Source organism: Cyprinodon tularosa, unplaced genomic scaffold (assembly GCF_016077235.1).
Source record: "Cyprinodon tularosa strain WSP-4 unplaced genomic scaffold, ASM1607723v1 ctg872, whole genome shotgun sequence".
Lineage (NCBI taxonomy): Eukaryota > Metazoa > Chordata > Actinopteri > Cyprinodontiformes > Cyprinodontidae > Cyprinodon > Cyprinodon tularosa.
Genome location: NW_024039643.1, coordinates 200,407 through 211,436, shown reverse-complemented (window position 1 = coordinate 211,436; position 11,030 = coordinate 200,407). Strand labels below are relative to the sequence as shown.

At 43.8% G+C, this 11,030-nt stretch overlaps 1 protein-coding gene across 2 annotated transcripts; it reads left to right on the top strand.

Annotated features, from left to right (window-relative positions):
• Nucleotides 1-1,051: 1,051 nt before the first annotated feature.
• Nucleotides 1,052-6,473, top strand: si:ch211-148l7.4 (uncharacterized protein LOC563603 homolog). Of its 2 annotated transcripts, none has more exons than XM_038273470.1 (3): nt 1,052-1,215; nt 1,895-2,174; nt 4,498-6,473. In XM_038273470.1, exons 2-3 carry the CDS (start codon nt 1,899-1,901, stop codon nt 5,974-5,976), a joined length of 1,755 nt encoding a protein of 584 aa, XP_038129398.1. In that variant the 5' UTR covers nt 1,052-1,215; nt 1,895-1,898; the 3' UTR covers nt 5,977-6,473. The 2 variants fall into 2 exon arrangements, with proteins under 2 accessions (XP_038129398.1, XP_038129397.1); XM_038273469.1 differs by having other exon boundaries at nt 4,495-6,473.
• Nucleotides 6,474-11,030: the final 4,557 nt, after the last annotated feature.

Below are 11,030 nucleotides of genomic sequence, written 5' to 3'. Positions count from 1 at the left end.
CTCTGCAGAAAGTTGGCGACCTCTTCGCACTATGCGCGTCAGCATCCGCTGACCCCGCTCCGTCAGTTTACGTGGCCTACCACTTCGTGGCTGAGTTGCTGTCGTTCCCAAACACTTCCATTTTCTTATAATACAGCTGACAGTTGACTGTGGAATATTTAGGAGCGAGGAAATTTCACGACTGGATTTGTTGCACAGGTGGCATCCTATCACAGTTCCACGCTGGAATTCACTGAGCTCCTGAGAGCGACCCATTCTTTCACAAATGTTTGTAAAAACAGTCTGCATGCCTAGGTGCTTGAATTTATACACCTGTGGCCATGGAAGTGATTGGAACACCTGATTCCAATAATTTGGATGGGTGAGCAAATACTTTTGGCAATATAGTGTAGTTCTCAAAGTTTTCCAATTTACCAAATATCTGATTCTGATGACATGTGATAACATGTCCGCTGTGTGTTTATGGAAATAATGTTTTACTTCTATATTAAAAGATGGAGGATAAAAACTTATTGAATGTGTTTAAGAATGTAGATCCATTCTTTAATTTAAGGTCTGCATAAAATAAAGAAAATGGTTTATTATTCTTAATGTAGGACTAAATATAATAGACAGAGTCTCTGGATGAAATGTTTTCCTTCTTTATTACCATTTAGGATATAAGAAGATAAGAGGTCCTGATTCAGGGTTTCATAAAAAATAAACTATAAAATCTCCATAAATGGCGGTAAAGATATTTTAATATTAAAATTAAGATTTTCTGATCTTGTAAAATCAGCAATGGGAAATTATCAGCAGCGTTTTTCCTTTAATCCACATTTCTGAGTTAATTTTCCGAAACGAACATTTTAAAGATCAGAAGTTTTTTTGTTTTTTGGGAAAATATGTGAAATTCTTCTAGAAAGTTTGAGATTTTAATCAGAATGTTACTACTTAGGTCTGCATTACCCCTGATATTAAACCAGGGAGGTTTTATTTGTTCCCATTAATGACTTGTTTGTGGGCGGGTCCAAAACAGTCCGGAAGTGACGGGTCTGTTTTGAATGACAAACCGGAAGTGTCCCTGCTTACTATAAACTTCGCTCCTGTCGCCGTCATGTCGGTGCCGTGGTTCTGGTCCATGTGGTCAGAACCGAACCGCTCCGAACCCGCAGAGTGACGATGATAGCGGGCTGTTTGTACGGAAGCCCCTGAGGGTCAGAGAGAGAAGCGCAGGTGAGCCGTTAAAGCGCGGAAGCATGTTAGCGCAGCTTAGCACCGAGCTAACGTTAGCACACAGGAAGCTAATCTGTGTTTACTTTCACTTAGCGGCTGACTTTTCCTTTAAACTTTAACTAAACGGAGAATAAAAGTTTAGCAGCTTTTGAAAACGTCGATAGATAAAATGAAAACAATGTAGAAAAGGAAAAAAATGACTTCACTTTGAAATTTCGACCTCTGCTGCTAAGTTTATATTAATAAAATAAAATAATCTTATAAAATAAAAAGATCTTATTTTGGACGTGACTTTTTTATTCTCCCAATCTCTCTTAAAACGTTCAAATCTTAAAGTTGTTTGTTAAACTGTAAAAGAGGAAGTTCATAGTTTGGAAATGTTAACTGCAAAGTTATCAGTATGAACTTTCTGTTAAAAGCAAAGATCAAACTTTATGGCTTATTGGCAGCTAATTATCACATCTAAAGAGAGCACTTGATCTAGATAAGCATGAGTTAGATCTGTCTATCTAGAGACTAAACCACGGTTGCTCCATCAGTCAGTAATAAAATCCAATAAAGTCAGATGATAACCAGTTAATAGTGAGGATCCAACTGGTTGCAGCTAAATCTGTTTAACCATCTGTTTTTTTTTTTTGTCTTTTTCCTTTGGGGACCTCGATTAAAAAAAGAAAAAAAGCGTGATGAAGATCAAGGAGCAGAGCCAGCAGGTGAAGGAGAAAGTGGTGGAGAAGTTTCAAGCAGGACTGGGTTTAAGGAAAATATCCCAAGCATTGAACATCTCTAAGAACGCTGTCCACTCCATCATCCAGAAGTCTAAAGAGTTCAGCTCCACAGCAAACCTTCCCAAACATGGCCGCCCAGCCACACAAGCGGTACCGTCGCACACAGCGTTATTCGGCGACGGCTTGAAGAGGCCTGTGGTGATTCTGGAGAAGTTACCAAGATCCACAGATCAGGTGAGAGACTAAAGGAGCGCGATTAGCTGAGACTGTAGAAGACTGGAGGATCTGAGGAGGTTTGAACGCCAGCAGGACCTAGGCCCTCCATCCAGATCAGATGCTCACCCTGCAGGAAAACGCTGCTGAGAACGTTCTAAGAAATGCATGCATGTGAAAAAGCAGACCTCCCAACGATTAATGCTTTAACCCTTAAAGCCCGCAGCCTCCGCTGTTCCTCCCATCCTGCTCTGAGCGCCAGGAGAGCATGCGCCATATTATTGTTAAAGTCATAGGAGCAAAACGTGGAAATAAACACTTAATTTAATATGACTTATTAAAAAATCCCATCAGCATCCAGCAGATGTTCAGTTTCTGCCCAAATATCTTCTTTTTGTTGTGGATTTCTGTAACAGGGATAACTAGTACCGGTGTAAATCACACCCATCATGGCGATTCGATTCAGTATCGATTTCCTGACCCAACGTTTCGATTTTTTTCGATACTCAAGAATACACCACGATTCGATTGTTTGTTTGTTTTTTACCTTACAGGCTAGACAATGTTTCAAATTGGAAATAAATCAATGAAAGCTGTAATATCGTTATGCATTTTTTGAGAAACAACAGTAAATAAGAAGTAGAAAAGTTGCCCTCCACCTATTCCTATTAAAACCTCATTCACTGAAAAATAATAATACTCCTGCGTTATAGATTCTGAAAGGCTTTGCATCAAAAAATACTGCAGAAAATCAGTGCAATGAGTGCAATGCAATACCTCGGCTCCAGACGTCCCGCCCCCTCCACAGTCGCTCCGCTGCTCCTCTCCCAAATTGTAGCTGACCGCAGACAGCGCCGCAGACAGGAGGCCGGCTTGGTTTGTTTTTATGACCCAAATTGCGGAAAACAACTCGTGAAGTTTGACCCGCTAGAAGAGCGAGGTGCACGAGAACGCTGGGACCCTTTTTCCACCTGGATCTCCGCTCTTTTTGGCCCTCATGTCCCTCCGTCGTCGGACTAAACTCGCCCCCACTTCCTCTCCGCCTCGGCCGTATCTAGACCCACAGCGTGTAGCTCAGACCACGCTTCAATATTGAGCATAAATCAAAAATGTCTGCATCAAGCTCACTGCAACACACTGCTGTAAGAGTATAACCAGGAAGCGAGGCAGGAGGGCAAAATAGGTTTAGCGCCACCGCAGCACGGGAGGGAGAATTACGCCCAGGAGCAAATGGATAAAAATAGACCGGAGGAAAAAAAAAAAACATGAATCGATTCTCTTGTATCGGTGCATCGGATCGTCGGCTATTGGATCGATGCATTAATACAAAAAGATTATTATTTACACCCCTAATAACTAGGATCATCCATGGCTTGGATAAACTATGTTTGTTCTCTGCTTCCTAACTCAGCCTCACTTCATCCAAGCCTGAGATAAGAAGTTTATTTTGACTGGATTTGATTAAACTTTTAAGCTTCTTGGTTTAAAATAAATATTTTGATGGAGATGAGAAATCTGCTTCCTGGTCTGTTTAAGTACCAATAGTTTGCATCCGTTTATTTAAATAAACGGTCTTAGTTTTTGGGAATATAGAAGAATTATGCTCTAATGTTTAGTACCCGATCTGTCATTCCCATATTTTAATTTGATAAGCCGGATATTCTCGCCATTCTTTTCCCTGTTTGGAGCGATTGCTGATTTTAACCTCGCCGGACCGAAGTTAAAAAGAGCTCAGCTCCGGATTTTGACGGTGACAGACGGAGAAGACGTATGTGGACGGTGACGTGTGGAGGAGTAACGGTGGATGTGGAACAGCTCTCGCTGATTAACATGACAGACAAGTACTCCGCATGACGTGCGGGATGGAGCGCTGATGGAGGAAGGGGAATCTGGGGGGGAACAGCCAAGATCTTTTTATTTAGTCTCTAGACCAGACATCCCTAAAGTGGGTCCCTGAGGGCCGCTGTCCTGAAAGGAGGTTTCCCTGCTCCAGCACAGCTGATTTACCCTGATAGCTGATTAACAGGCTTTAGCTGAACTGCAATCAGCAGAATCAGCTGTGCTAAAGCAGAGAAACCTCTAAAACCTGCAGGACAGCGGCCCTCCGGGACCGACTGTGGGGATTCCTGATCTAGACTAACAGGCTCCTCAGCTTCTTCTTCCCTCTGTCCAGAGATCAGATGTCAGAACGGGGCTGATATGTCCTCATTTGCTAAATGAGGCACCCTCACAATTGTAGCCAAAGATAAACCAGTATTTTCAGTCATAAAAACAGAAATAATTCTAAATCTTGGTTTCCTGTCCAGTTTTTCCATTTCTGACTCTGCTGTCTGTGTTACAGCAGGGGAGAAGGATGGATGGAGTCGGCTGGAGCAGCTCCAGGTCACATGAGACCTTCAGAGCGGACACGCTGTCCAGACTGGCCAGCTTCATCGCGCGCACCGACACCAAGCAGCAAAGCCACCAGCACTCCCATCGCTCCCATTGCGGCTGTCAGGAGTGTGAGAAAGATGTCCCTTACCAAAAAGACCTGCTGCAGCACCAGGAACTAAAGAACACGCTGCCTAAACCTCACCGCTGTCCCCTCTGCGGGCAGCAGTTCTCCCTGAGGTCCTCACTGCAGCTGCATCAGTGTCAGTGTGACGGCTCCCGCGGACCGGCCCGCCACGCCGCCTCCTGTACCACTCTGCTGTCAAATTCAGGCAGGCTGCAGGACAAGTCGCTTTATCGCCAGCCGCACCTTTTGGACAGCAGTCCGTACGCGTGCGCTCCTTGTGGGAGGAGCTTCAGCCAGAAGCAGGCGCTGCTTCACCATCAGCAGGCCGGCTGCAGCGGCTCTCCGTCTTCTCCAAACGTCACTGACGTCTGCAGCCTTCCTTACGATTCCCCACCCGTCTCTGAGGGCGACTCCGCCCACTCCGATGTTTCAGACGTTCCAGGACCCAGCAGCGACTCCGTCAGCATGTGCCAGATCTGTTCCAGGATTTTCTGCACAGAAGCTGCGCTGCTGCGGCACATTCAGGACTGCCACATGGAGGAGAAGCTAAATGCCGAAACGCAGAGGGACGCAGAGGAGGCGGGGACTGTGGAGGCCAGCGGAGCATCAAAGGAACGCACAAAATCCAAGAAGAAGCTTCTAAGCTGTCGCTCGTGTGACATGGTTTTCAGATGCACGTCTCAGCTGTACCTGCACAGGAAGGAGAAGCACAGGAGAGAGAAACTGATCATGAGGGAGCCCAGGCCCGTCACCAAAAAGCTTAGGAAAGTCGTTCCGTATCCATGTCAGATCTGCGGCAAAGTTTTCCTTCACCACCTGTCCTTTAGGGCCCACTACAGACGGCACGTAGAGGAGGGCTGCGCCCCCGTCAATAACGGCACCGTCAAAGACTCTCAGGCCCTCAAACTGAACGCCAGTGTGGCCAAAAACAGGCTGCCGCTGAAGAGAGGCCGCAGGGCGGGTCCGGGGCGGCCCAGGAGCGCTCCCAGAGTTCTGTTCAACGTGGCTGGGAGAGAGCCGCCCGAGCACAGCGAGTTCCCCTGTCCCTCCTGCCCGGAGGTCTTCTCTGTGCAGCAGCAGCTGAAGGAGCACATGGAGCTTCACCAGTCGTCCTCCAGGAGGCACCAGTGCAGCGTGTGCACCAGCCAGATGGACGCCAGCAAAGGGCCGGGCTCCAAGAGGCAGAGGCTGTACCACTGTGTGCCGTGTCAGCAGGGCTTCACGGCGCTGGAGCCCTTCCTAGAACACTGTCAGGAGCACCTCCGGATCCGGGTGGAGGAGGAGCGAATGTCTGAGGGCCACGCACTGCAGGGGAGCAAAGGCTGAGCTTCGGCGCCAAAAGTTCAGCCGCTGCCTTTTTGCCTCAGGAAGCCTCTGACTGCTTTACTGCCCTTTTTTTTAATTTGTTTTCTGCTGAGTTTGATGTTTCTGGGGGGTTTGAGGTGCTGATGTGTTCAGTTTTGGTTTCCTGGCGTGTGTGAAAGTAAGGACTGGACTGATGGAGCCGATGACTGAATGTTCCCCCGTACCAACGTATCAAACGCTGCTCCTTCCTGTTCTTCTTCAGAGCTTCTTCAGCAGCGCTGAGCTCAGCTACTGAAAACGCCACCAAGCTTCTCCACTAGATGGATTCAGAAATGAATGTGAAATCGCAATCATAGCAGCAGCAGCACCACCGATCAGAGGAGAGTAGATGGAGATTCATTTGGTTTAAAACTTTCATGCCTCTGTTGTTCACACTACCATCGCTAACTGTCTCCAAGTGCATTTTGTTCCTTAATCAAGTATTTTGTTTGCCTTTTAAATAAATAAATTTCTCTCCTCATTAGAATCCTGCTTTTCACAATCAGACATGAGGTGAAACCAACAAAACTGTCCTGTTTTGGATAAACAAGCCAATTATGTTCTAGAAAAATGTCTGATTTTATCTCTTAAAACACATTTAAGTCATTTTGTTTGGTAACAATTTGCTCTCTGATAAGCTGGACTTTCTAGTTGTGCTGTCGTCACCTCTGTGCGCCGGAGGAGGCGCTTTTCCCACCTTCATCAGTGACTGAAAAGAAATGATGACTAATCAAAGGCAAGCGGGCATTAAAATGGCTTCCTCCCTCTGGGGGATTCATTGTTGGGTTTCTATAATTAGTTTTTTTTTTTTTTTTTTTACCTACCCTCCCATTGGCTGATCTCAACCATCTGATTCTGGGCTGGGATATTAATTGCATTCACAATATTTTCACAATTTAACACATTTTCAAATGGCAGAAGGAATGAGTTTTGTTCATATTACATTTAAAAAGAGCAAATAGCTCAATTTTTCCCTCCAGCCTTTTAGCTAACAGTAATAAGCTTCACAGACGGGAAGAGGGGTGCTGCTAATACGCAGATTCATGCATGAAAGTAATTATTTACTTCTTGACAAAAGGTTACAGTAAAGTCCTACAATGAAAAACTGGACAAGCAAACTTTCCATGTCAGGAAAAAACTGGAACTCTGTAGTGAAAATGGACATAATGGCAAAATAGCATCACAATATTGGATTAAAATAAATGCTATTTTCATTTTTGGCTAAATGATTCATCCCTGCTACTCAGCAGGTTTAAAGCTGTTGCTGCAGAAGCTTCTTTCTTTATTTTTCGGTGTAAAAAACCTAAAATGGTTTGAAGTCAGCCGTGAGCCGCTAGCAACATCAGGCTGTTTGGGTTTAAAAGCAAAACAGACTCCTGGTGAAATCCATCATTTTTTGGCGTCGATGAACAGAATCGCTTCCACTTGTTTTAGGTTTATTTTCTCCACTTTTAATCTGCATTATTATTATTATTGCCTGGACACCAAGAGTGGATTTGATGGGAAATCTGGTCTGCTTTCCATTTTCAGCTGATTGGTGTTGTTGGCTCGTATCTCCTATGCAAACATGGACTAATAGTGGCTCTGATGAACCAATGAACAGGATCCGGGTTCGATTATTTATAGCTGCTGTTTTCAGGTGCTATTGTGAAAATGTTTATGATTTAAAAAGTCTTTATTTCTTTTTATAAACTGGTTCATGCCTCTTTATAGATGACAGAATAAAGAACTTTGCAGCAGGTGGATGGGATGTTTTTTTCTTTAACATGGCCGACCTCATTCCGAGACTTCCATCGACCTTTTTAAAAGACCGGAGTATTTTTGGATCATTTTTTTCAGATAATTGAATTTTTGCATAACTTTCTAAAGAAATCCAACCTATTGATTCTCTTTATCCGTTTGGAGCGAGTGGCTGAAGTACTGCAAGCACTGGAACAGTTCCTACTTTCTAGTAATCCAGGATCTTCTGCTACCCACCCCCCCACACACACACTCCCACTGAGGAGGATGTTAGGGGGGGTTAGCTCACTGACTGACTCACAGCATCACAAATAAATAAAAGGAGTTTGCTCCATTTTACTGGAACTTTGATTATAAGAAACCAGAATTGAACATTTCAGCAGCAGTGAGCAATATAAAGCCTCTCAGCTCTGCTTCTTAGGTAAGGTGGAGGATCTGTGGTGCTCTGGGCCTATGTGTGTAGCAAACCCTCAACACATCACAATAATCTGCGTGGACTGCAGCGAGCTTCGACTGATCAGGTCTAAACCTGTCTGCCTTTAAATTTAGGTGAAGAAATACGTTTGACTGATTGACACATTTTCACACTACTGGTGAACAAACACGCCAGCTTAAAGTGTTTCTATCGAAAAGTGCAATAAAAATAAAACTGATATATAACAGTGAGAAGGTACTGATGGTGTTCTGTTGTCCTCCTGGAGCCAGCTCCCATGTCAGAGGATGAAGAGAGCACATCCAGTTAGTCACAGTCAGAGAAACAGGACTACACTGGAAAACAGGCCAAGCTCCAACATCTAGAAACAAAGGTGTTGATGGCAGCAGCACAGCTGATATTTCTCTCCAGGATGGAGTCACAGCCAAACAGGAACAGACCAGATGAAGCTACTATGAGAAAAAGCAGAGAGAGCAGAAGGTTAGAGATTGAACTAACAGATTCTGCAGAGTGGGAGAAAAGAGATACAGGTGCTGGTCATAAAATTAGAATATCATGAAAAAGTAGATTGATTTCAGTAATTCCATTTAAAAAGTGAAACTTGTATATTATATTCATACATTACATACAAACTCATATATTTCAGATGTTTATTTTGTTTAATTTTGATGATTACAAATGACAACAAATGAAAATCTCAAATTCATCATATCGGAAAATTAGAATATTGTGAAAAGGTTCAAAATTGATGGCCCCTGGTGCCACACTCTAATCAGCTAATTAACTCAAACCACCTGCAAAAGCCTTTAAATGGTCTTTCAGTCTAGTTCTATAGGCTACACAATCATGGGGAAGACTGCTGACTTGACAGTTGTCCAAAAGACGACCATCGACACCTTGCACAAGGAGGGCAAGACACAAAAGGTCATCGCTAAAGAGGCTGGCTGTTCACAGAGCTCAGTGTCCAAGCACATTAATAGAGAGGCGAAGGGAAGGAAAAGATGTGGTCGAAAAAAGTGTACAAGCAAGAGAGATAACCGCACCCTGGAGAGGATTGTGAAACAAAACCCATTCAAAAATGTGGGGGAGATTCACAAAGAGTGGACTGCAGCTGGAGTGAGTGCTTCAAGAACCACCACACACAGACGTATGAAAGACATGGGTTTCTGCTGTCGCATTCCTTGTGTCAAGCCACTCTTGAACCACAGACAGCGTCAGAAGGGTCTAAAGAGAAACAGGACTGGACTGCTGGTGAGTGGTCCAAAGTCATGTTCTCTGATGAAAGTAAATTTTGCATTTCCTTTGGAAATCAAGGTCCCAGAGTCTGGAGGAAAAGAAGAGAGGCACTTCATCCACGTTGCTTGAAGTCCAGTGTAAAGTTTCCACAGTCAGTGATGGTTTGGGGTGCCATGTCATCTGCTGGTGTTGGTCCATTGTGTTTTCTGAGGTCCAGGGTCAACGCAGCCACATACCAGGAAGTTTTAGAGCACTTCATGCTTCCTGCAGCTGACCAACTTTTTGGAGATGCAGATTTCATTTTCCAACAGGACTTGGCACCTGCACACAGTGCCAAAGCTACCAGTACCTGGTTGAAGGACCATGGTATCCCTGTTCTTAATTGGCCAGCAAACTCTCCTGACCTTAACCCCATAGAAAATCTATGGGGTATTGTGAAGAAGAAGATGCAATACACCAGACCCAACAATTCAGAAGAGCTAAAAGCCACTATTAGAGCAACCTGGGCTATCATAACACCTGAGCAGTGCCACAGACTGATCGACTCCATGCCACGCCGCATTGCTGCAGTAATACAGGCCAAAGGAGGCCCAACTAAATACTGAGTGCTGTACATGCTCATACTTTTCATGTTCATACTTTTCAGTTGGCCAACATTTCTATAAATCCTTTGTTTTTATTGGTCTTCAGTAATATTCTAATTTTCTGATATGATGAATTTGAGATTTTCATTTGTTGTCATTTGTAATCATCAAAATTAAACAAAATAAACATCTGAAATATATGAGTTTGTATGTAATGTATGAATATAATATACAAGTTTCACTTTTTAAATGGAATTACTGAAATCAATCTATTTTTTCATGATATTCTAATTTTATGACCAGCACCTGTAGAACAAAGCAGAAAGATGAAATAGGGGTCCCTATGTCCTCCAGCAGTCTAAGCCTATAGCAGCAGAACTATAGAGATAGCTCAGGATAAATATATATTTATGGTTAGTACTTTGTTTATTTTTTTAATTTTGAAATACATTGATTAGTTTAAGTATTTCTTCAGCCTAAATTAGTTTTTTAATATATGAATTGTTAGTATTTATTCTATTTTATACATAACTTTAAGTTTTTTGTCTGATTGTATTTTTACTTTGGTAGCCTTTCTATCAAATCCTTTTCTGCCCTTGAGTATTTCCTCAGATGGTGACTTTTTACTTTAGCTAAAGTAGAATAAGGTGGGCTAGTGCTGCCTTTGCCGAAGGACTTTCCCACATCCTGGACAAGAGGATAGTCCATCACCTGGAAACACATCAACCAATCACAGACCCAGGGCAGCTCAGAGACCAATGAACATGTATGATGTTTGTCAGCAGAAGGCAGCAGATCTACCAGGCCTGAAGGCTGCCTGAACCCAGCGCCATCTTGCTGCTAGGCAACAAAGTACGACTTCTGCTCATTGGTGCTTACAGTAGTAGTCATTCAAAATGTCACCACTTTCCTTGATCGGCCCTTGGCTGGCCCATAGCTGGTCCTTGGATGGTCCATAGCTGGTCCTTGATCGGTCTTTGGATGGTCCATAGCTGGTCCTTGATCGGTCCTTGGATGGTGCTTGGCTGGTCCTTGATGGTCCC

Excerpts from the sequence above, each read along its gene's own strand:
- si:ch211-148l7.4 (XM_038273469.1), top strand. The coding sequence starts at position 1,899 with ATGAAGATCAAGGAGCAGAGCCAGCAGGTGAAGGAGAAAGTGGTGGAG. Across the intron at positions 2,175-4,494 it reads TACCAAGATCCACAGATCAG|CAGGGGAGAAGGATGGATGG; the intron begins GTGAGAGACTAA and ends TCTGTGTTACAG.